This window comes from Solea senegalensis, linkage group LG4 (assembly GCF_019176455.1).
Source record: "Solea senegalensis isolate Sse05_10M linkage group LG4, IFAPA_SoseM_1, whole genome shotgun sequence".
Taxonomy (NCBI): Eukaryota; Metazoa; Chordata; class Actinopteri; order Pleuronectiformes; family Soleidae; genus Solea; species Solea senegalensis.
In genome coordinates this window covers 2911815-2936970 of record NC_058024.1, presented here as the reverse complement: position 1 = coordinate 2936970, position 25156 = coordinate 2911815, and the positions used below count along the sequence as shown (strand labels likewise).

Sequence of the window (25156 nt, the reverse complement as noted above, 5' to 3'; positions counted from 1 at the left end):
ATTTATATAGCCCAACATCACAAACACAATTTGCCCCAAAGGCCTGCTGTCCAGTGCACAAGTTACCTTGGTTATGTGATGTTGAAGCTACTGGAGGAATATTGAAGTGAATACACTAAAAAAAAGAGACTACAATATGTTTTTTGATATCATCTTGGTAAATCTACAACAAAGTACTATTTCAGCTGTGTTTCAGTTGCCTCACTATTGCACAGTGTCATGATTTATTTACGACACTGGGACCAACGTCAGCAATAACAATTCAAGCTGAAAGCTAACCTGCTTGCTTCATAAAAAAACAAACAAACTATAACCTATAATCTAAGACAGAAATCCTCTGACATGTGAAGTCACCGTAGTGTCATTGAGTGCATCATCATCTGTAAGAGAGGATACAACCTTTACTCTCTGTTTCCTGCAGGAGGACCGCTGGATAAGTTTGGCCCCGATGCCCACCCCTCGTGCTGGGGCTGCTGTGGCAGTTCTTGGAAAGCAGATCCTTGTCGTGGGAGGAGTGGGTGAGGACCAGAGCCCTGTGAAGGTGGTGGAGCTATACAACATAGATGAAGGGAGGTGGAGGAGGAGGAGTGCACTGCGGGAGGCCCTCATGGGTGTGTCCATCATTGTCAAAGGTAAGAATCGTATCATTATATTTGTAACATGGAAATCAGAGATTATAAGTTGTGTCCCAGATGCGTATACTAATATTATATTCTATGCTAATACTGTACCATACTGTAGAATACAGACCTCCAGTGTCACAACAGTGTGGTGTAATGTGCTAAGCTGGCCATAATGAGACCAAAAGGCACAGTTTATTATAATGAAATAGCTGTTATTTGTTATTTGTCTCATATTTGTTTTAAAGTACTTGGTCAAATTAGTGAAAAGGTACAAACACAAGAAAAAGCCACTTAAACACAGGGTTGACCAATACTGTTATACAGTTTCTCCTGCTTTTTCTCTATAGAGAAATTGAATCCGCTCATGAAACTACATATAAAAGCCCCTTTTACTTTTTTTTCATTTATAAGTCAATAGAAATTAGTTATTTCTTTAAACTTAAAACTGTTTCATTAATTAATAAATGCATTGACATATGTATATCAAAGCATTTCACTGCTTTCTCTTCTCCATCTCCTGCCGCTCCTGTCGGGGCTCGCACACCGCGACGTGTCGGGCTTTTGCTCATGTGGACAGAACGCAGTTTTTATAAAGAACTGAGGCATTTACTGCAGCCAGGTCGAGGATATTACAGAACACTGCCACTGGTCATCTGCATTTGTTTTGCCCTGGTAGACACTGAGTGATGTGTTGTTACTTTTCAGCACCTGTGTGGTGAACAGCGTCATTTGCGTCCTTACGTATGGGGGGAATCTCTTCTGAAACCAGGCTGGTTTTCTTGGCTTGTTTTGTTTTTGCCAACTCAAGTGAAGTAAAAAATTATCTGTAGTGATGTCCCCGCCCTTAGCTTTTCAGTACGTCAACAGATCTAAATCTCAAATGACGTTAAATGTTAATAAACAACTTTTTAAAATATATTATTATTTTTTTCTATATGAGAGGTACCAGGTAGGTCCGACACAAATTAACCCCTGCCTACAACATCAGAACATCTCACATATTTGTAATGTTTTAATGACAAAGAATGCAACATTCGTATTTGTCAAGTCATTTATTTAGCTACTATGATTTTTTGGGGGCGGGCCCGGCCCCCTATGGCCCGCCCATAGTGACGGGTGTGCAGCTCTGTTTGTCAACTGCATTTGAAAAGTAGTGGTCCACTAGGAGCAGCAGTCTTCCACCCAAGTTGCGGCTGTAGTGGTTGCCCTGGTGCAGGTGCAGGTGCAGCTTAGAGCCGGATTTGTTCCTGACTGTTCTTGAGTTTCCTCTTCTAGCTAACTATGCTAATACATTGGTTTTTGTGGGTCCTCTGCTGGTGTAAGTCTTATTGACACCTCATTTGAGGACCGTGGAAAGGACACACACAAAATGAAACGGGCATTTGTAGTTAGTTTATAAACAGTTGTGACACTCTTAGTTAACCTCTAACTTCTCTTGTGACAGGTACAGTTGTCAGTGGCATGTAAACTGTAAATTGACTGGCAGATGTGCACAGTTGCAACGTAGTAGTTTAAAGCCGTTTCTTGTAGGTTGTCATTTACAATATTAAAGCTCAGTACTACAAAAATAAAACTGCAAAACGGCAAAAAAATTCATAAAATGAAATTGTGTCTGACCGTCCACAAAGAACAAATAAACTCTGGGAGTTCTGGGAGCATCTCGTCAGCCATGGATGAGTTTGCTTTCAGTGCAGCGGTGCATTTGTCAGCGTCTGCTGGAAACACAGACAGATGCTGTAAACACAGACGTATTGGCTACATAAAGGTTTTATCGCGCTGCGCGTTCCGTCTCCCTGACCAATCTTCGATCCTTCCAGCCGTTGTTTGCCGTCCTATTCCCAAACTCATCCCCAGCAGCTAAAACAGAGACAAATTGTCTGTCACAGTGATCGATAGGGACAAATTAAAACGATATTGTATTTTTTCAATGGATAATCAGTCACAGAATTGACACCGTTATGTTGCCGATATTAAATGATGAACTTTAGGTAATGAGCTTTTGCTTTCCTCAAAATTATTTAAAACTTTTCCCACTTTTATTTGTGTAATTTAGATGCATCAAGGTTGACTTTAAAATAAAGGCTGTGTAATGGGAAAAAGATGAAAAATTGATATCGTTAATCCTTAATAAAAATGCAGATTGTTTCTGTGCAACTCTTTTCTCCTCTGCTCTGTGAGGACTAAAGCTTTACTTTCTTTTGTTTTAGCACTCTCGCCCACCTCCATTCTTATTCTGGAGGTGTCATCCTGAAGTGCCAGACATGGACTCTGCATTTTTATTCTGCTGCTGCATCTGTCACGCTCTCTTGCCTCAGCCTGAGCTCACTTCTCGTCCAGCTCTGTGGCCGAGCACATTTTTAGCGCCTGATAAAAAAAACAGAAGAAGTGTTTTCACCTGCGGGGTCTGGTCTCACACACACACACACAAGGAGTTGTTGGGTTCTTACTTTTGTTTTTGTGGGAAAGTTTCGATGCACAAATGTTTCAGACTAAACTAAAATGTGTGACATTAATTTGAATGAAAACTGTGCTTTCGTTTTTGCATTTATAATCGACAAAGGGCTGACCTCTGACCCCTGACTCCCCACAGACCCAGCTTCCTCATTGGAAGGCGTGTTAGTGGGATTGAGGAGGTCCTTGACGTACTCCTGTCACTGACCCACATCTCCTCTGCGCACAGTACTGACAGTGCACTGTGTGTGTGTGTGTGTGTGTGTGTAGATGCTCGAGCTCTGGCTGTGGGTGGAATGGGTGACGACCTGCTCCCTCGTAGCATCCTTCAGCAGTATGACCTTCGAAAGGACGTGTGGGCTCTGCTTCCTCCAATGCCGACGCCACGCTACGATGCTAACACACACCTGCTGGGCAACAAACTCTATGTGGCAGGTACTGACAGACCAGTTTGTAGCTCAATAGTTGAACGTTGTGGATAAAATAAACGCTTTTTTTCTGATGAGATGTCATGTCCATCTTTCAGGTGGCCGTCAGTGTAAAAGACCAGTGAAGGCCTTTGAAATGTACGACGCAGAGACACGTTCTTGGACTACACTGCCCATGATGCCTTGCAAGCGTTCATACGGTGGCGTGATATGGGATGCAGCTGGGAGGCTGTGGCTGCTCGGAGGACTGCGTCAAGGGGGAGGACACCATAGCTCCAAGTTCACCAAGAACGTCAACATGTTTGACTCCAACCAAGGTACAGAAACAGGCTCCACACGCTCACATGACTTACATAACCTTAACCATAACTACTACTGGTCTAGCCCTAACCTCATCTTAGACATACAACATGACTTTACCTTAAAATGTAGGACAAAACCTTATGGGGACTTGGTTTATGTCCTCATAATGTGACCGTGAACATTTTAGAGTATATTATTTCACTGAAACTGTACTAAAATGCTGCTTGCTGAGCCTTTAACTGCAGTATTTTTTAGTTTGAAATCTTAATACAAAAAGGATATAAAGCAGGACATTCAGTGAACAGTGAGGACAAAATGTCAAGACAGAATTAGACAACACAGATTATCGGTGTATAATCTGTGTTGTCCCCAGTGTTCCCACTGACAGCATCCATCTTCATTAAGTCTCCACCTTTATATACAAAGGAGACATTAACATCAACCTCGCTATGACGAGGAACAGGCTCATTCTTCTCTTAATTCTCTGCACACTTTGTGTCCCACTACGCAGCAGAATGACTTTTCCCTTCATCTGGCAAAGACACCCCAGAGGTAGAGAGTTTGTATCCATAATGCTGTTTATATACAGCTCTGTCTAAAACTGTACATTTGTAATTTGTTATAAAGGTGTTGTTTTGTTACGTTAGAAAGTGTTTTAATTGAAGAGCTCAGTATTTGGGGGATTTGTGCCATGAAAGAAAACTAGTAGGATGAAGAGTGGAGGCCAGTCTGAAATATTCCAGCTCATGATTCACAATAGAGCTGCAACTAATGATGATTTTAATAATCGATTAACTTTCAATTATTTTCTCAATTAATCATTTGGTGTTCAGAATATCAGGAAACCTTAAAAAATGTTGATGGGTGTTCATCAAACCTGGAACTGATGATGTCCCCAAACCAAAATCATTAACTTTTAATGATTTCTTTGTTATCCAGAGCAAAGAAATTAAGAAAATATTCACATTTAAGAAGCTTAAACAATCGGAAAATAGTTGTCGAATAATTTAGTCATCGATTAATAAACGATTCTTTGATTAATCGTTTCAGCTCTAATTCACAACCGGCATCACACATACATGAGCACATGAAGGTTGAAGGGATAGATCGGATTCTGTGGCTGTCACGGCCCATGTTGCACTGAGAACTAACGTAATATATACACCAGGAGTGTCAAATTCAAACGACCTGGGGGCCAATGAGCATCTAGTCTGGTCAAGTGGGGGCCGACATAGAGGAAAGAAAAGTGAGCAATATGGGCAATATAAGATATTCATTATGATATTAGACAGAATTGCAAAGTAAAATTGCTTGTTTTGATATAAAATGATTCACAATAACAACATATTTATGATGCACAAAAACGGAGAATTAAATTGAAAATTTAGCAAATATTGACGAGGATAATTGTGATTAAAACAGCTTAAATATATGTAAATTCACGTTGAGTGTAATACATTTAATAAAGCAATGATTATGGGCCGCATGTAATCGATTGGAGGGCCACATGTGGGCCCCGGGCCACCAGTTTGACACATGTGATATACACATGTCATCAGTAGGTGGCAGTAGAAGCACAAAAGATAGTGAGAGTCACGGTGTGCATGTGCAAAATAAAGAGCACATGCAAAGCATTATTTAAAATGCTAAAGGAACATTCTGGTTAACGTCATCGGGAGAAAGAAATGAAACAGAAGACGATAGATGCTGAAACTGACTGGACACGTGGATGCAAACTGGAAGGCTTTCAAACAGCCATTTCTGCTGTATCGGCTATTGGCGCAGACAGACGGGAAGAGGAGAGAAAAATAGCCATTCTGCTCACTGTTGCCGAGACAGAACCCTTCACAGAAGTCTTGGAACTATACGAGAGCTGTCTGTGGAAGAAAAATGAAACCTTTCGCTCATGTATGCAGCACCAGGGAAAGGCGTGTGATCCTTTTCTCACAGACCTCAAGCTCAAGGCACAGTCCTGTCATTTTAGGGATCTTAGAAACTCTATGATAAGGGATCAGATTGTGTTTGGCGGAAAAGATAAGAAGCTCTGGGCGAAATCACTGAGAGAAACAGCAGTTAGCCTGTGGGGACACACGCTCCTGCTCTACTGCTGCATCATCTGGTACATTTGTTTTGTACTTTCACCACATAATTTCATTAATAGATGGAGCAGCAGGGGTTATATTCCTGAGATTTTAGATAGGTGAGCCTTTTAAGTCCCTAAAATCAATTTGTTAACGGTATTATTTGTTGAATATTTGAATATTCTATTTGACTGCCAGTGAAAGCAATGCAGGGCTCACAGTTGAGCTTACAGAAGTGGCTAATGAGATGCGTTCAAGGACCCCGGTAAATGTCATTCTATGTCCTGCTTTTATATCGAGGAGTCTATCACCCAGCCCTATGATTATCAGCTCATTCCTAGTTGGCCGCTCTTGTTAGGATGTTTGGAAAAGCTTTGACACACTGAAATTTGTAGCTAACTAGCATTTCAGATTCTCCATTCTTTATGCTGAGATACACTCTGAAAAATGTCCTTCAAACTAAAGTAAATTGTCTTAATACAACTTGGTAATTTCAGTTGGTGAAGCATACGCACATGCACTGTCATCTGCCTGACGACTAATGATAATCCACACTGCATTTCCCTGGAGTTACAACATTACAGTTGGCTAATGAAGAGATCACAGATTATGGGCACGAGCAAATCTTGTCTCCCGTGTTTCCGCTGACAGCATCCGTCTTCATTAAGTCTTCACCTTTACATAAAAGGAGACATTAACGTCAACCTCACTGTGAAGAGGAATGTTTTTCCTCCCAAACAGGCTTGTTCCTCTCTTAATTCTCTGCACAGCAGGATGACTTATCCCTTCATCTGGCAAAGACACCCCAGAGTAACAGGTGAACAAACTGAGGAGGGACCGCAGCAAGAAATCGATAAGTCATTCTAGACGGCAGGATACATGATCACTTTCAGGAATTAGAAGGATGAAAGCCAAATAAAGCAGAACATGGGAGTGATAATGTGAATGTATGATAATGGTGGGAAAGTGTGTCCTCAAGCATTCACACTGATTTACTAATGCATGGCCACACATATGGAGACGGCTGCCGCACCCACTTTCTCCAATCTAATTCTGGTGGAGATGAGCTGCAGAGGGAGGGCTGGAGATGAGGAGCGCTTTCGATTACAAGATCCACAAACAGATTGCTTTATTATCCACTGCACCCAATATATCTCTGCACACACACACACACACACGTTCATGCAATCTGCCGCCACACAGTGATATTCTATTACAATTCCATTCCATATCGGCAAGTACTGAGACGTAGAGCGGTAGATTAGTGGTACTGGGATTGTTGGCAAGCTGCAACAAGTACAACACAGAACACAAAGAATGGAGATGTGCCTAAGAGGGCAAGTTATTCAAGAAATCTATTTTCTCTGTCTCTGGGATTCAGACATACACCTCCTCAATACTAAAATCACAACAACAAATACTATTTACCTCACTATTGTGTTGTGGAGGAAACACAACGATGAGACAGACACTTGAGTCCAACACACATCTGTGCAATAATCGCTCGCTGCAAAACTGTCCAGAAATTGACCACCAAAAACGTAAAGAAATTGTTTATTTATAATAATCATTCATGCAAATTTTAATTATTATACAAGATGAGTATATACAGTCTATAATATGTGACCAGCTACGAGAAAACCAGCACAAGTCGAGTAAGCAATGAAAACAGAATTTATACTCAACAGACGGATGGATTCTTTATTTTCAAGAGCATTCATGTACACTGGATGTTTTGTTCATCAGTTACGCATGATTTCACCTTCTTGCAACTCTGAAATATTCATTTGTATGATCCATCCCCCACAGACAGAACTGTGTCTTGTCTTTTCATTCATTTTCAACAACAATATTTTAATATTTGTGTCAAGAAACAAATCTCTGAATTTATTTTACAGGAATTTAAATCAGCACCTTTGAAGTTGTCTATTATTATTGTCATAATAATAATTATTATTATTGCTGTGGCAGATTATTAATGTTATTACAGTCATCGTTGAAAGTAATGTTATTGGGATTTAATTGTTTCATTATCCCAAGCAAAGACTTTACAACCAGTAGTCCTCATCGAGACCAAAACCTGGTTAAAGTTTGGTTTACGGTTAAGGTTGGACACTTTTGGACTGTCCAAATGAATGGAAGTCAATGCAGTGTCCTGTAAGAATAGCTGTGTGTGTGTGTGTGTGTGTGTGTGTGCCAAAGACAGAGAACCAATCAAATCACTGTCTTTTTCTAGTTTTAATCATAAGGGACAATTACAGAGGAGAGCTGAGGAGCAAATTACCAGCGCACAGAGGACAAAACCATGTCTTCAGAGGATTGTCTCATATCATCCCCCTCTGTCTGTCTCTCTGGGTTTCCTCCCTTTTCTCTCCAGCTCGTTATTCTTCCCTCAGTAGAACCATGCTGGGGTTTTCCCTGCATTCTGCAAAAAGAGAAGGAAAATCTCTCCAAAGCAAATACTGCATGAATCAAACCTGCAGTCGCAGCGCAGTCTCAAAACACTGAGCCATAAATCTGTACAGGGATGACTTGACACACTTGTAAAGAATAAAGAACAATAACGCTGTGAAGAGAGAGATTTATACTCCAACACTTTGGAGTTGAGCCACAGTGTTGCACACCTGCAGATATTATTACAGTCACTGTGAAGACTTCATGAAAACAAAGAAAAAGTAGCACAGGCGTGACGACGACAAACGTGACACCACACACGGCGATGGAGGACGTCCAGCAAGTCAAGCTTTTGTGTGAGAATAGACTGCGGACGCTTGTCTCAACTTCCATATTCACGCCGATCAATATTCTGTTGCCAAATCAGCTGACTGTTGTGGGTGGAGCCGGTCTAGCTCCGCCCTTACAGGTGCCAAAGAATGGAACATTTTGGGGCAGGTTCTTTTGGTACTATTCCTAATAGAAACCAAACTGTTCACAGCTCAAGTGGTTCTCACAGTCTCTTTATTGAAATCACTTTATATTCCAGAAGTTGCATGCAAACTCCTTCATATGAAAAACTGCATCCACGTTTATATTGATCCCTGATAAGTCTCACATTCAGCAGTTTTCCCTGTGAAATTGCCACTTTATTTATAGCACAATGGAACTGTGGTAATCCATATGTGAAACAATGGAGAGAAGAGGGAGTTATCACACACAGGAACAGCACCAGTGGCTTTAATACATTTCACATTTATCCAGACCGAAATAATTGCAGTTCACAATATTAGAGAGATAACTGTAAGAATCAGGAGGACAGGGGGAGGATGAAGAAGATGAAGAGGATGAGACTGAGGAGAGGAGAGGAGCTTTGAGAGAGAAGAAGAATCCGGAGGGATTAAGGTATTAGGATGACAATGAAGGAGAAATGTGAGGAGAACTTTTACAGTAATTATTAGAAGAAGAACGCCCCTCCCATCTGGGACTGGGCAGATGGGAGGGGCTTTGGGCTGGGGTCGCGTTAACCCAGAATTCTACGTCACTGAGAGATTTTTCTTACCAGACAGGTCTCTGACACACAGCTGCGAGGAGGCGTGCTTTCAAACGTTGCACAGATACGGTGATCTGAGTGTTTTATTTTGAAAACCGGATGTCAATGGCTTTTTACCTAAATCCCTTTGTAATTCAGGCGCTAAAATTCAGCGTCAGGTAGTTTGACTACAGAGAAACGAGTGTCGGATAGCTTGACCACAGTCGGATAATGTCTTAATAAAGGTCTTTTAATAAAGTAACACTTAAGTAGTCCCCGAGAATTGTAACGGCTGGACTCACAGACCTGCTTCTGTTTTTGAATATGCTGGTGATTTCTGTCTTGCGTGTGTTTTGTTTCTATCTGCAGATCATTCTTCTTTTGCAGCGCGTTTCTCACGTTGCATTAGTTTTTGTTTTCGTTTGTGCAGCTGTACGGCGTATAAGAAATTGAGTATAATAAATATTTAATTGGAAATGTGAGCTAAAACAATACTTAAACACTTAAGTTAAAACAGTGAAATCATTACCAAGGTAAATAAAGCTAGAAGTAATTGCTTAATAAGGACATAATATAAGATGAAGAGTCATTATAATTTGCAGATAGAGATCATCAGTGATCTATTACTTCAGCCTGCCAGGAAGAACAGGTTAATATAATTATCAAATAGAGAAACTGTGGTTAAAATGTATTCTATAGATAAACTGTGGTTAAAATGTGTGTTCTATAATGTTTAGGAGAATGCACTGTGCGATTTTTATGTGCTTTCTTTTGTTTCTCTAAGTATTGGAAACTAGTAGGGTTAAAATACAGATCTGTTTTCGACTATTGATGTCTGGTTCAGCCTGAGCGGTAGCGCGTGGCTTCACATCGTGTGCGTGTCTTTCTTTTCTATCACCGGCTTTTACAGGTAAGAACAGAGGTTTTTTTTGGAGGTTTGCATTTTAAATGTTATACAAACATGCAGAGTAGAAAATATTAGTCGTTTCGATAAGTTTGACATTGGAATTAAGTTGCGGTGGAAGTGAACTTCTACTTAGCATAGCCTGTTGCTAGCAGCCCTACCACAGTTGTAGACGAGTGTCACTCTTCATGTGCATTACATGTTATGTTAAGGATTGTAATTGTTAACAGATAATATTTATTGTGCTATGTTAAAAATGCTCTATACATTTATTATTTTAATAATGTCCAGTGTGTAATTTCTAGTCGGATTATTTGCTTGAAGACATTCTGTTTTTTTGATGACATCATTTAAAGGTCAAGTTGATTTATTTTTCTGTTTTCATTATAAAAGTGAATTTGGGCATTTCTTCAGGAGTAAAATGTTTTATTCAGCATCTGATATCTTTTTCAAATGTTGTCGCTGACCAAAGTGATGCTTTTGTGAAGCATTTTGTAAAACTGTGACCATGTTTATGGAGAAATACATTGTGATAGTGGATTTGATCACATAGTGTGCGTGTCTTTCTTTTCTATCACCGCAACACAGCGTTTGTGAATCTGTGTTTTTGGGTCATTGCAGCGAGTTTGACCCCGTCGGCCACTGTAGTGTCTATAGAGTTGAAAGGCGTTACCTTGTTTGTGTGACATAGCTAAAAGAATTCTGTATCTGAAGATGAACAGGCTAAAACGTGAATCGGTGCCGTCTGATTAAAAAGGAAAATGAAGCCACAATTCCTTGCTTTTATTCTCACTGCTCCAGGTCTGATGAGGTTTGATTGACTGTTCCTGACTTTAATAAAGTGAACCTCACAGACTGACGAGAGATGACAGGACACAAAGTACACAGAGGATTTTCCTCTGAGGAGAGAACGGAGCAGAGCAGTGAAGCAGCTGTGTTCTGTAATTTAACTACGACAGCACTGAGACTCACCATCTGGCTACTTCTCTTTCTTTCACTCTACGTCCCTGTTTGTTTTCTATCGCTCTTGACCTTGTTGTCTTTTTCCCCTTGTTTAAGGAAAAGATTGAAAATAAATGAGAGAGTGGAGAGACTGAAGCGAGAATAGTAAAACAACGAGAGAGAGAGAGCAAAGCAGGGCAAGAGAATGGAAAAACAAGGAAAAAGAGAAAAAGCATGTTAACTCTTTTGTCTGTTTTCTTTCTAATCATCTCTCCCTCCCTTCCTCGCGCCCCTATAATGAAGTTATCTTTACTGCTCTTTGGTGGTTGTCAACGGTCTGCGTATCAGACAGATAAACAAGAGTTGGCAGCAATAAAGAGTAAAAAAAGAAAACTTTGGGATTTTAACTAGTTTGTGTTCATTTCTTCCACCTTCAAATAAACTTTGTATCACCTGGAGTCCTATGTGCTCTGCCGAGGTCTGTAGTGGGCAGTTTTTATTGTTGGTGTCGAATAATTAGGGAGATTAAATTAAAACGGTAATGTATTCCACGCACGTTTGTTTTGTTTTGGAATTGAAGCTGACAATTGCTGTTTCCACAGGTAGAAAAGAAAAGAAAAATCCCAGCGCTGCAGTTTTCATGTTGGCATTGTCAGTGCATTAAAGGGAAAGTGAGCGTGTCACTGTAGTAGCAGCGACCACTGGCTGGTTATGATATTTAAGTTATCAACCAAAAACTAAGATAAGCTGACCCAACTGTGACCTCTGTGCTGGACAAATATTATGCCCAACCCTCCTACGCTGCCTGACTTGGGTTACCTTATCCCTAACCCTGGCCAAGTTTACTTGAACCCCATTAACTCCTGCAATACAAGGTAATATTACGTTACACTAGGTCACTGCTGTCATTCATCGGGCAAAGGTCATCGGGATGATAATTTTATGCAACATTACAGTAAATCTGTCCACAGATATGTCTCTGCTGGGGCTGCTAGTGTTGTAGCCAGTTTGTTGTCATTGTTTCCTGTGACTAGTTATGATATTTTACTAGCTACAGAATTACATAAGTTGGTCTGGTGCAACCATAATTATTCCTAAGGCGAGTAGTTAAGTAATTACTAAATCATGACATTCATGCAGGCTTGTGCTAAATTGGTGCAGCCTCACCCAGGTATATTATGGTTTGTAAACTCAAAAAGACAAAGGTATGTTGTGCCATCATAAGCACGTCTGTTTGCAGGTCCGTGTACAATCTGTTTTACCCTCGTAATGCCTGGACGTGTGTGCATGTACACTGCCGACCTACTGCGACTCGCACACCACTGTTGTTCACGTTCTCTGATGAACTGTGGCTCGTAGGCTGAATGCCAGCTGAATTTCATCTCTGCTGTGCGAACTTCAGAGTAAACTCATGACCTTCAACTCTTGCTGCTATAAAAGAACATTTATTTTCTGTAAAGTTCAGTCAAGCAAATGTTACAAAACTAAAAGAACGCCCTCTCATTCTCTCTGTAGGAGGGTTTTGACCTTCAGTCCTACTTTCCTGTCCCCTCTTTCTGTCTGTGTAGTCTCTGGTTCTTATAACCTTTGTGTGTCCTTGCTGTGCTGCAGCTGCCTGGTGGATGACCTGTCTATGCCGGGTCACTCTCTGTAAACACACTCAGCAGCATCCTGTCCAGCTGAAGGTGGACTGTGGTGCCACTGAACTTCACCTGAGCTGTTTTATAAGTTCTTGCACATACTTGCAGACTGACTCACTCTTTGTCTTTGTTCTTTTTCCTTTTCTTCTTCTCCGTCTACAGGTATGTGGTTGAAGACGGAGGAGACGGTGGCGCTGAAAACAAAGAGAGCCGACTTTGCCGCCGCGTTCCTCCGCGGCCGAATGGTTGTCGCGGGAGGACTTGGTAAGAGCGAGATTAACATGACACTAAAACTACTGCTGCTGTCGCCATATTAATGATTCATGTCAGAATCACTGAACTGATTAAAGGAACAGTTCAGCATTTGAGGGGTGGTTGTATGAAGCACTGGCACATAGTCATTGCTGACCAAACGTTTCACACATTTTCTCTATGGGCTTTTGTACAGGAGAAGGAGCAATTCACAAGGCAACACTAACTCAAGTTTCAAGTTGGAAAAGGTTATCAAATCATGATAAAAGTTTTGTAGAAAAAAGTGGCTGGGGATTTTATTAGGTCAGGGTAGACGAGTAAGAGAATATGGTTACATGCATCCCTGATATATTCATACTTTTCATATATATATACGTATATATACACATATATATATACATATATATATATAGTGTGTGTGTGTGTATATATATATATATACATATATTAAGTGGAAACCACTTCACCTCACTGGAAATGTTTGTTTGACTGTACTTGATAACACGTTTTATTGTCATTACTACTTTGGTGTTAATATATGAATAAATACATTTATAAGATGGCTGCAGTTTTTATTATATGAATAATCTGATGGATGAATCACATGACATTGACAGAAAAAGTGTGAGTGAGGATCACAATGTGATATTGGATGTGTTCACTGTGTGTGCGTCCTTCAGGTCACGAGCCCTCGGCTCTGGACACAGTGGACGCTTTTCATCCTCAGAGGAAGAAGTGGGAGAGATTGGCTCCCATGAACTTCCCTCGCTGCTCTGCCTCCTCCATTGTCATTCGAGACCGCCTCTTGGTGGTGGGCGGAGTCAACCAGGTACAGAACGACTGAGTTGATAAGTAAAGGCTCCAAAAAGTGTGAACATAATGATATTAGAGTGGATTTGAAGCACTGAACACTGTGACCCTTTTATCTGGAGACGTCATAACAATGGTCCATCTTTGTTGTCGTCTTTTCCCTCACCAGCAGATGTTGCTGAAGTGAGGAGAGGAGAGAAAAGGCCTTGGCGTGGTTTAGGTTGGTTTTCTATGACAAAATAGTACCTACTCAGCGTGGGCTATCAGTATCAGTAGTAGTAGTATCATCTCAGCTCACTTGGAACCTTGGTACTATCGCTGGTGGAAACACATAATAACCATACAGTGGTGAGGCGAGCCGCACTAGTGGAAAGAAGGGTAGAGACAAACAACACACACCTACGGTCAATGAAGGGACCGTCCACACAGAAACAGGTTTAGGTGAATATGCATCCTGTTTGTTGTTAGCAATTGCTGTCAAACCATTGACAGTAGCTGATGCTGATGCCGCAGCATCTGGCTACAGAAGCTGCTAAGTGTGGTAAAACTCAAAGGGAAATACTAAAAGGCCCTCCTCAGGTTCGTCTTTTATCGTCTCACACAAAAACCCTTAAAACTATTTATTGTATCATTAACCCTTTGAAGAAAGCAAAGATAATATTTAGACTTAAGTGAAACAAAGGTTCCTCAAAATAAGTGCAGGGAAAAAAACTTCTTCTCAGTGTGACAGTGAGGATCTAAGGTGGTTTAATTGTGCAGCCTCATTGCTGTGATATTGATCACATACAGTAGAACTGTCACTGAACCCTAAGCCCCTGAAACAGCGACACTTTGGATTCAAAACTTTTTTTAAAATCTAAATGCAGTTTCTCTCTTTGCCCCCCTGTAGATCCGCCCCTGGAAACTGCAGAAATGACCACTAACAACTTCAAAATGTGATCTGATCGTTCATTCTTTTGAGGTTTTTTTTGTTTTGTTTGTTTTTTACACATAATAGTTTTTATTATGTATCATAATTTTATTATTTTATTTAAGTGAAATGTGCATTTTATATCACTTGTCCTTCTCCAACTTTACTTTTTTGAGTAAAAAAAGAATAATCTTCTACTGCTAATCCTTAATTTAAGTGAGACTGGGTATTAGAAAACAATTTTAGCTGGAATCAAAGCAAATCTACAGAGTTTATTACTATGGATTACCAGCAATCGTTGTGTTAGGGGAAGTATGAGCCAGAAATGTGTCGGGTAGACTTTCAACCCATTCATTCTCATCTTAGATGAAGGAAATTAGATTGTTCAATAATAATCTGCACTCTGAAAGTCGCGAGCGGCTGATAAAGAGAAAGCTGCATGTCAGGTGTGCATTACACGAGGAGCCTGGTGGCCTCATGTAAGATTAATAAAGACTCATGTAGTCTCATTAAAGGGAAGTGTTGTTGTGTTAGACACTGACACGATGTGTGCATGCTCATAGACCCCTGCTGGTCCCTGGACCTCACAGAGTCCAGGAGGAGAAGGACGAGCTCTGAGTTAATACAGAGTCCTTTCACAGCTCATAGCGCTCTACATTGTGGATTTGCTAATGCTAATGCTATGCTAATGCGACACTTCAACAAAAGTCTTCAGCCGTCAAAAACTTAGGTTTGAATGTTTGTCACAAAGCCAGATTGCGTCCATTTGTTTCCCTCCAGGATCTTAGTAAAAGTTCAGTGACTCTCTGGAGTAAAATGAAGCAAAGCTAATAATAATGTTTAAAAACGAGCACAGTCGGGTTTTGTGATACATCGGTCGATCTCTGTGGATTATGTGACGGTGAACTCTGACATGTTGAATCCCGCACCGGTCACGTGACTATATGGTCTATATGACTGGTGAGTCATAAACACACGGTCTGGAGTTTCCTATGGTGCTTAAATGCACCTGCTGGACCAGTGGCCCGGTAACAACAAATCTTTACATAGGATATTTAGTAATATTTGTATGAATGTTGCATATCGTAAGAAGCAATTCACAAGAGCATTGACTTTTAAATTATATTCACTCTGTTGTTATCCCATGTGTGCACCACTGACCACAACAAATTCCTACTATTGTGTAAGCGTTATCTGGCATTAAACCTGATTCTGAACGAAAAGCTGTTTGGAAAACGTGAGCCACATACATTTGTAACCTTGTCATATCCTGTAACATAGATGGGAATGAGATATTTACACATATTCTATGCAGCAGCTTTAATAGTTGATACATGACAACCGCAGTCCCATTGTGAGTGTGTTGATTCTGTATGCGAGGGCTGTCGGGTCCAGTTCAAACCGGTCACAACAGCAACATCAGAATGTAGCTTCAGTATTTACAGGTAGTGTGACACAGGAAGCAACAGCTCACCACACAGCACCCAGCTCCTTACTGCCAGTCAATAGCTCAACAGCTCCCCCTTGTGGAAAATCTTCAGCCCACTGACAGAGACTGAATTTGAATGTGTTAGGAGTTCTGTGTGGTTGCTCATTAGTTAATATAGTGATATGCATTATTATTCAGTCAGTTGAATTTGTTTCAACAGTGAGATAAAGGTGCCTTCTCTTTGTTTTGTTACCTCTGTTTTGGAAGCCTGTCCAACGGTCACTACTTTTTACATATATATATACGTGTATATATATGTATATTGTTTGTTTAATCATTTTTCAAAGTCACAATGAACAATTACTGCAGTATAATATTAATAACATAAGATAAAAAAAGAAAAAAATGAATGTATGAAAAAAGACAGAGGAGCCTCTTTATTGTTTTTATAACAACAAAAAAAGTAATAATATGGAACAGCTCTTCTGAACAACCCTCCTCAAACCGTATTTGCTTACGTCAAGTACGCCTGATATTTGTTCTAGTTGTGAGTCATTTGTTGAACTGTTGCTGTCAGAAACTCTCGACTCTGCTCTGTATGCTGCATTCAGAATGTCCTGTATCCACCTTATTCCTGGAGGAGCTACAGGAGAAATGATTGTGTTTGAAACTTTCAGAGCAGATATTCAATTACATTTGTATTCAGTTTGTATAGTGACAGAGAAGTAGAAAACTACTTCTAGCAGTAAACTACTTCTTTCCAGTGGCAGTGGTGCATAAGCATCCTGGTGTTCAAACTACAACCCAGGTGTGGTGATGTGGGACTTGGCTCTTTGTCTTTCTTTAAATCAATAAGATTGTGTCTCACCTCCTTTTAAGAGAACATGACTGTGTATATATGGACGCACACACCTCAGAGCTTTTCACATTGTTCACAGCTTCACTGTCGGGAGCCATGGAGTCAATTTACAGACCCTGCTGCTGCACATTGTTCTATTGTGATCATCCATCACAATGAATCGGTGTTTTATTTACCGTAAAATAGTCCATTTAACTCTTTGAGTAATGTTAAAACTAACTTCTCACAATCGCCCTCGATGGTTAGTGTCATGGCACACACTGTGTTTAGAGGAAGAGGAAGTCGTGGGCCATGTTTTCACTCTAACATGATATGCGATTGATTGGCCAGCCACATGTGGCCCATGGGCCCCCAGTTTGACACCTCTGATAGAGGCGACGTTTAAGTGTAACTTTTTCAGGTCAAATCCAGTGAGTGTTATTTGTTGATCCAGTTTCCAGTTTACATCAGTCCAGAGACTCCTCCCCCTTTTTATCAAGGTTTTTGAGAGGCTCGAGAACCTCACACAGCTACAGCACAGTGTCAGATTTCACTACCTGACCACACCCCCTGCACTGCCCACTCACCCTCCCTCCTCCTGTCCCTTACTCAGTTCTCAGCCCACTTCTTGGCATTGGGTGGAGTTAGCCCGAGAAGAGGGGGTTTAGTTTCCCTTTAATTGCTCTACATTTATCCAAAGTAACGTTCTCCACTTATATAAGTCTTGTTTTGTCTACTTCAGGTTCCCAGTTCAGCACATGAGATCCTCTACGTCAAAGAAGAAGAGTGTCTGTAAATCATGTTCACTGATCCTCTGCACGATCCTCCTGAATCAGACTGTGCAAAGTCGAATGTGTACACAGCACTGACCACACTGAGGGAGATGGAGTCTAAGTGAAAGACGGTGTAACAGGTAATACTGCCCCCTGCTGGGCTTGACCGACACTGACGCCCACATGGAAGCACACTGTGGAGGAGCTGGCTCTCTCTTTACACCAAACCCATGTGTCCTGACACTTTGTGACGTTGTACGTTGTAGTGCAGACCTGGAGATGAGCACATTGTGTAGCTGTCGTGTTCAGCATGTGGACAGAGACTGAATAGAAGACTTTTACAGCATATATATGCATTTCCTGTATGGTTTAGTGTCTTCATTCGTGTGCAGCTTGCTAAGAACTTAGCATACAGTACGTAGATAGTGTGATTTCTAATGTAGCCTCATTTCCTCATGGCTTTGTGTCTTTATGCAGGTCCATAAAAAGTGCAGTATGCCCTTGACCTGTGAATGCCAATGTGTTGTGAAATCTTTCTTTCTGGAATCTGAAATATGCTAAAAAAGTGAATATTGCAGTGAATTTCAGACAGAATATAAAAAAAATCAAACCACTAAAAGTTTATTTAATTTCATTGATTCCATCAGTTTAAATAATCTTACATTTCCCAGCATGTTTGATGTTCTACAAAAATGAATGAATTTCCTCCTCTAGTATAGGAACAGTGAGGCCAATTCCTTTATTTTTGTCACAGACTGAAAACATTTGGGTTTGACATCAAAAGATGAACATTTCAGCTTTTACTTGCAGGTATTTACATCTGGATGTGATACACAACATAGAAGATGGCACTTTTTGTTTGAACCAACCCATTTTTAATGTCAGCAAAAGTATTGGAACCGATAGACTTCAAAAGGATTAAAGTGAATAAGACTTAACATGTAATTGCAAATCCTTTGACTTCAATAACTGCATCAAGCCTATGACTCACTGACATCACCAAACCTGTGCATTCTTCTGCTGTGATGCTCTTCCAGACGTTCAGTTGTTGTTTGTTTTGGGGGTTTCCTCCCTTCAGTCCCCTCTTCAGCAGGTCAAATGCAGCTCTATAGGGTTGAAGTGGAGTGTGGAGATTGACTTGGACAGTCTGATGAACTCCTGTGTGTGTTTGGGCTCGTTATCTTGCTGCATGATGAAGGATCTCCCCATCATCTTTACATTGGCAGACAAAATGTTTCTGTAGACCTCTGAGTTCATGTGTTACATCATCAGTGAAGATTAATGAGCCCATCCCAGAAGAAGCCGTCATGACATGACCTCCAATCATGAGCAGATCAATTCTTTCCCCAAACTTTAGTCTTTCCATCACTTTGGTAAAAGTTAATCTTTGTCTCATCAGTCCATAAAACTTCCTGTTCTTCTTGCTAATGAGTGGTTTGCATCTTCTGGTGCAGCCTATGTACGTTTGTCCATGAATTCTTCTTTGAACAATACATTGTGATAGCTTCGCTCCTGCCCTCTGGAGGTTGTTGCTGGTGTCACTAACAGTTGTTTTAGGCTCTTTCTTTACAGCTCTCACAGTGTTTCTGATGTTGTCCTTGGTCTACCTGCTGGACACTAGTGGTTTCTTTCTTCTTCAGGATGTTCCAAATGCTTGTACTGGCTGTGGCCAATGTTTGAGCAATGGCTCTGATTGATTTCCCATCTTCTCTCTTGTTTTTCACCCATAGACAGCTCTGTGGTTTTCATGTTGGTTCCACTTCTAAATGCAGTCTGCACATGCAAAACCCCTCCTGCCCAATCTGAATGTGAGCGTAGACATTCAGTGCTATTTAGTGTTTGAACAATCTTTTGTCTCATATTCATCTTTTGATGTTTTCAGTCTATGGCCAAAGTAGAGGAATTGGCTTCACTGTTCCATATACTATAAGAGGGCACTGTGTATGTCCATCCATATACATCCATGCTGCAGTCGCGTCTCCATCAGTTGCAATAAAGTAATCAGCACGGAGTGAAAGTTTGAATATGAATAATTTCTAGTGTAATGCTGTCACTGTCACTCTGCTGTGCCGTGTCATTTTTACCACACAGGTGAAATGACCACATGACGTTTGCTACTGGGCTGTTTCACAAAAGCAGGGTAAAGAAATCCACGATTACAGGTTGAAGTCATTCACACACTTTAACGTATCACAACACAAGATGCACCCGTCGACGCTGAAAACAAGAAAGTGCTGCTGTGTATTTCACACCCAGAGAACAACAATAGGAGGCGGATGAGGAAGTGAAGACAGGAAACGTGGCTGCCACGATTAAAGTGAGTGAAACAACTGTGGAGTAGAAATACCTATTATCATTAAGATGGTCATCCACCGTAGTTTTCAAAGCATATGACCGTCTCTTTAAATAAATGATTGTACGTAAAGCAGAATCTGACGCAGACAAAAACAGTTCAGTAATCACAGGTCATTCAAGGGACATTGAAAACAGGTCAAACTCACTCACAGGGCCTAGTGATGTTTGTGACCCAAATGATTTGATAAAATAATTGGTATGTTTCTTTTTCCATATTTTAGAAACTTGTTTTTACTTAAGCAGACTAATGAAATACAGTAAAACACATCAGAACATGCATAAGAGGACTCACATTTATTCCATGTTATTTCTGAAGCAATACAAATCTCTGCTTTTAGAGTTTCATTTGTGCGACATGTGCTGTGTAATTTAGTTGTCTGGTTGTTTTGTGACTCACAGGTTTAAACGCTATTATCATATTATAATATGTTTATCTGTTATAGGCAACAAACTCTTCAATAAGATCAATAAGATGTGGAATGTTTTCATTGTGTCAATATCTCTTTGTTCCTCTGTTACATCCTATTATAACATGTGATACTTGCAATGTGAGTCATATTCAACAGAATAAATGAGAGCTGGATTTTGCATTGCACTTTTTATTTTTTTACACTAGATGGCAGTGTTCACTCATGTACATTCACATGGTCGTGTTGTGTGTGTCTGAGTGTGTAGTGACCATTAAATATTACATATAAGGAATATGACGGAGAAGTCAACAAATAAGGCTTATGTTATGATCTTAATAAATATTAAAGCAGATTAAATTAACTATAAGTATTTTATTTTTGTTTAAAATAAATTGAATTGAATACTGGGTTATTCTAACTGAGGGCTACATAGCTTCAGCTAAAGATAAGGGATGTTCAGCTCGGACATGCAAATGTTACACACTGTACATTCAATGATTCTCAGACTCTAACTGCCAGAATCAGGTCAGTTAAAAATGCTATGAACACATTAAACATCTGCTTTCATTGAGTAAAATTAAGTGGTTTAATGGAGACTCACTGAATGAAACCTTTGGCTGCTGAGGTCTACAATATGGTCCATATGTCCACTGTCCTCCATTACTGTGAGGCAGACTTTTGTAAAAAAAAATTAAAATAATTCAGCTTTGGATGAATATGTCTCTGGCATGATGGAGAATCAGCTCTAAACTCACTCAAATCAAAGTACAACCTGTGAACATAATCTCTGCAAAGTTTGACTTTGATCAAGTGAAGCAGAACAAGATTAGAGAGATTTTAGTGCAAAAATGACAGGCTTTCTTCACTTTTATATAACTATTAATATTCAATAAAACAATTTATGGCATTGTTTCAAAGTTCCTGCAGACTTTAATATGTTTTCCATTCCAGAAACAAACACCAGATGGCTCCATTGAGACTTGTGTCTCTTTGCTGGCCTGTATCTCAGCGAGGGAATGGTCTACATGAATGGACGACACCTCATTGGCTTCCTTACAGCCAATAGAAGGATGCTGTTTTGATTGACAGCTTAGTTAGCCAATAAGAAGCAACAGAGCACGCTATGTGACGCGCCTGGCTGCTGCCTTAGGTTAGGGTAATGCTTCTCAAAACACAGGACGTGAGTCTAACCGGAGAACGCTTTGTTGGCGGTGAAAGATTCATTTTTCACGGACAAACATCAAAGGTAAGAGCAAGTTTACAGTTTCTGTTGTCTGTATTCTTTGGCTTTCATCTCTGTAATGCTTTGTCGTATACTGCTTTGGTGTACACAGCAGAGTCTCAGCTTTCTGTGTGTGTTTTGGACAAAATGGCGGAGCGTTAATTTACCTCCAGTAATGCAGAAAAATGTTTTGTTTGTTTTTTTTTTTTATTGACAAACAAGCTCACATACAACATCTTCCTCACCAAGAAATGCGGCGAAATGCGCAATAAATTTTGACGCAGCTGTACTTATGAAGTTTGATACGTAGTTATTCATTTAGGTGTTATTTGAGCTGTGTTTGTCATATTTAAAATAGCCCAGATTTCGCTGTTTAGTTTGATGCCCAGCTTCAAAATATTCTCTCAAAATTCACTTTTTTCAGATTCTGTCTACCCAATTGGGGGACCCTCGGGTTTAAGGCTGCCACTACAAGGAAGAACACTGGGACACTTAACAAAACCGCACCTCATCAAATCTACAATATGGTAAGTCAGCAGCTTTATCTTGTTTTTTCAACTGGAATCTGGAGTTAATGTTGCTTTGTGTCCCCACACCAAACTCAGTGATTTCACATCACACAGGGGGTTTTGATCCACTGTTGCTCAACTTTGTTATTTTGTGACTTCAGGGTTTGAATTCCTCTCCATTCAGATTTACCAGCAGCTCACAGAGACCAGCACTTCCTGTGTCTCTGTGAGGGAAAAACAACTTTTTTTTCTCTGGACTTTTGTGGAGAAAAATCAGCTGTCTTGTCATATTATATACTTTAAACAGGTGTTGATTTTGTTATGTGAGCCATTCATTAAGTGGCTAAAATAATTATTTTCTTGCGTCCCCATTAGCAGCCATGTTATTTCTCAAGCTAGCTCATTGGAGGGCGTGAACTAAAGGCATGCTCGACGCAGTCAGCACTGACTGTGTTCTTTTTACAATTCAATCCACCTCATGAGAACTACCTGTGGTTGGTTTGGATAATATAGTCCATATTCATTTTCTGACGAAAAAGAAAACTCCAGAACATCATTGCAGATTACTGTATATAGTAACTGATTCATGTGTTTAAACTAACAAAAACACAGGGTGGGCACTTCCACACTGCTCTCTGACCTCGAAATAGTTTTGTCTCCATTCACAAATTTCCATCTCTCCATGATTTAATGTGTGAGCCATGTTGTGCCTGCAGGAGGTTACTCGTTATACACACACACACACACAACAAGCTCATTGTTACTCTCTAACATCTTTCTGTCATTTACAACAATATTTTGATTGACTAGAGTGTCTGTCTAAATAAGTCACCTTGTTACACACACACACACACACACACACAGGCAATGTGTTGCTCTTGTCCATACAGCCATTTGAAAAGGTCACAACTCATTCATTACAAGAGCCTCGGGTCAAAGGTCAGGACACCCTCGTACCTTAAGGACTGTATGATCTCTATCCCAGATTCAAGTTTCAAAGTTGTGATTCAGGTTTATATGATGCAGCATCATATAAACAACATTTATAAGTACGGTTTAATTCAGAACTTGACACTTGTTCTCAATGACAACATGTGTGCTTCATTTGAACCACTTTAGCTCAGCAATACACTGACTTTTCCACATGGACATTTACATTTGTCCACAGAGACAATCAGCATTTTAAGCACATATTTAGGTGAATACGCGTCCTTTCTTTGTCGGAGAGGCGATCCGTCCACACAGAGACGCCGCCCAGAGTGAGAAAATCTCAAAACGCTGACCTTGCGTTTCCGTGGAGAAGGAGAATACGATACTTTAGGAAAGGGATGACGTCATATTCCCAGCTCTCTCTTGCGCTGTCATTCATTGTCTAATGTGTTTGGAGATTGTTTGACAGTTTTGCCTTTAACTACTGTCAATGAAAAGTCAGCCTGAAAAGACATTGGATATTGTAGAATTTTTTTGTAATTCATTTTGTGTGTGTTTGTGTGTGTGTGTGCGTCTGACTCTCCGCCCACATTAAATCCAGTTAGATGGGTCTCACTCATGCGGCAGAATTGTTCATTTCCTTGTCGTAAAGTATTTAGGTTTATGATAGAAAGTCACTGGATTCATGGCTGGACTTTATTTGTTTTTTTTAATGTCTGTATATATTCACACTGGCTCGGTTGATTCTGTCTCTGTTTCTGTTATTAATCTAATGAATAGTTTGTTTTGGTGTAACGTTACAGCGCAGCTACAGTGTTGTCATATGCGCTATAGCGTTTGGAGTTGTGGCCTTAGTTTCTGTGTTGTTTGTTTATGGTGTGTTTATTTATTAGTTTATGTCACATTTCAGTTTCTTTCTCATGTTCTGGTTTCTTGTGTTCCCGATAAGCTCATCGTGTTTCTGCTCCACGTTCTTTCAGTTTATTATTTACTGTTTACATTTGGACTCTTTTTGTTCATTTTTAAATCTGGACGAGGAAGTAGATTTGTTTGGTTGCTTACAAACTACAGTGCGTTTGAGCTTACTGTGTGTCAGGTGGTCTTATTGAAGTCGTCCCCTGTTTATGTTCAAAATTCACAGATATTCATGTCGTGGAGTGGCTTTTTTTTATTGCTAACATGCTAGCTAGTTTACGATAGCTCAGGAGCGGAAGACAACCACTTTACACTGAAGCAGTGAATTACAACTGTCACAGTCGCCACTTTCCTGCATGAAACACAGATTTACACGCCAGTACATTAGTACCAGTAATAATCAAGCACCAGGCTACTCTGAGGTAATCCATTTTAGGGCCCCCATAAAGGCTAGGGCCGGCCCTGATCTTACAGAATGAAGTCACTTGATGTGATATTAGAGAAAACGCTCTGAGCTGTGTATGTGATGAGTCACAGGAGCAGGAGAAGAAGTGAACACTCAAACTTGGGCCTGTTGGAGTTTTCTGTCGCTGCTCAATGTGAGAAGAGGAAAGAGAGAGCGAGAGAGAGCAGGAGAGTGTGTTGGGTGAACAGCCATTCATCCTGAGCTGAGGGAAAGTGTCCAAATCTCCCGTCTGACATTCTTCTGGGCTCAAAGAAGCCCCCCGGTACAGAAGTGGCCCAAAACTGGCACAGAGCGCCTCGGCGTTGCCAGGGACAGCCACTCTCCCGAGGTGTTGCTGGGGCCCAGTGCTTTTTTGTCCTCAGCTCTCACCTCACTTCCTGGTTTGGAAAAAGAAAGCTTGGAGGATCATTAACTAGCAGAAAGACTGTACTGTATGTCCATGTGTTACCGTGTCTCCATTCAGTTAGCTATTTCTACCACTATCAGTCCAGCGCTGCCA

The 25156-nt window shown here is 40.4% G+C and overlaps 1 protein-coding gene across 2 annotated transcripts; it reads left to right on the top strand.

Moving 5' to 3' along the window:
• The first annotated feature begins 419 nt into the window (after positions 1-419).
• Positions 420-20793, top strand: klhdc8a (kelch domain containing 8A). 2 transcript variants are annotated; one of them, XM_044024994.1, is made up of 7 exons: positions 420-632; positions 3345-3509; positions 3601-3819; positions 13001-13102; positions 13771-13919; positions 17820-17990; positions 19942-20793. In XM_044024994.1, exons 1-6 carry the CDS (start codon positions 449-451, stop codon positions 17871-17873), a joined length of 873 nt encoding a protein of 290 aa, XP_043880929.1. In that variant the 5' UTR covers positions 420-448; the 3' UTR covers positions 17874-17990; positions 19942-20793. The 2 variants fall into 2 exon arrangements, with proteins under 2 accessions (XP_043880929.1, XP_043880930.1); XM_044024995.1 differs by having other exon boundaries at positions 575-632; positions 2831-3509.
• Positions 20794-25156: the final 4363 nt, after the last annotated feature.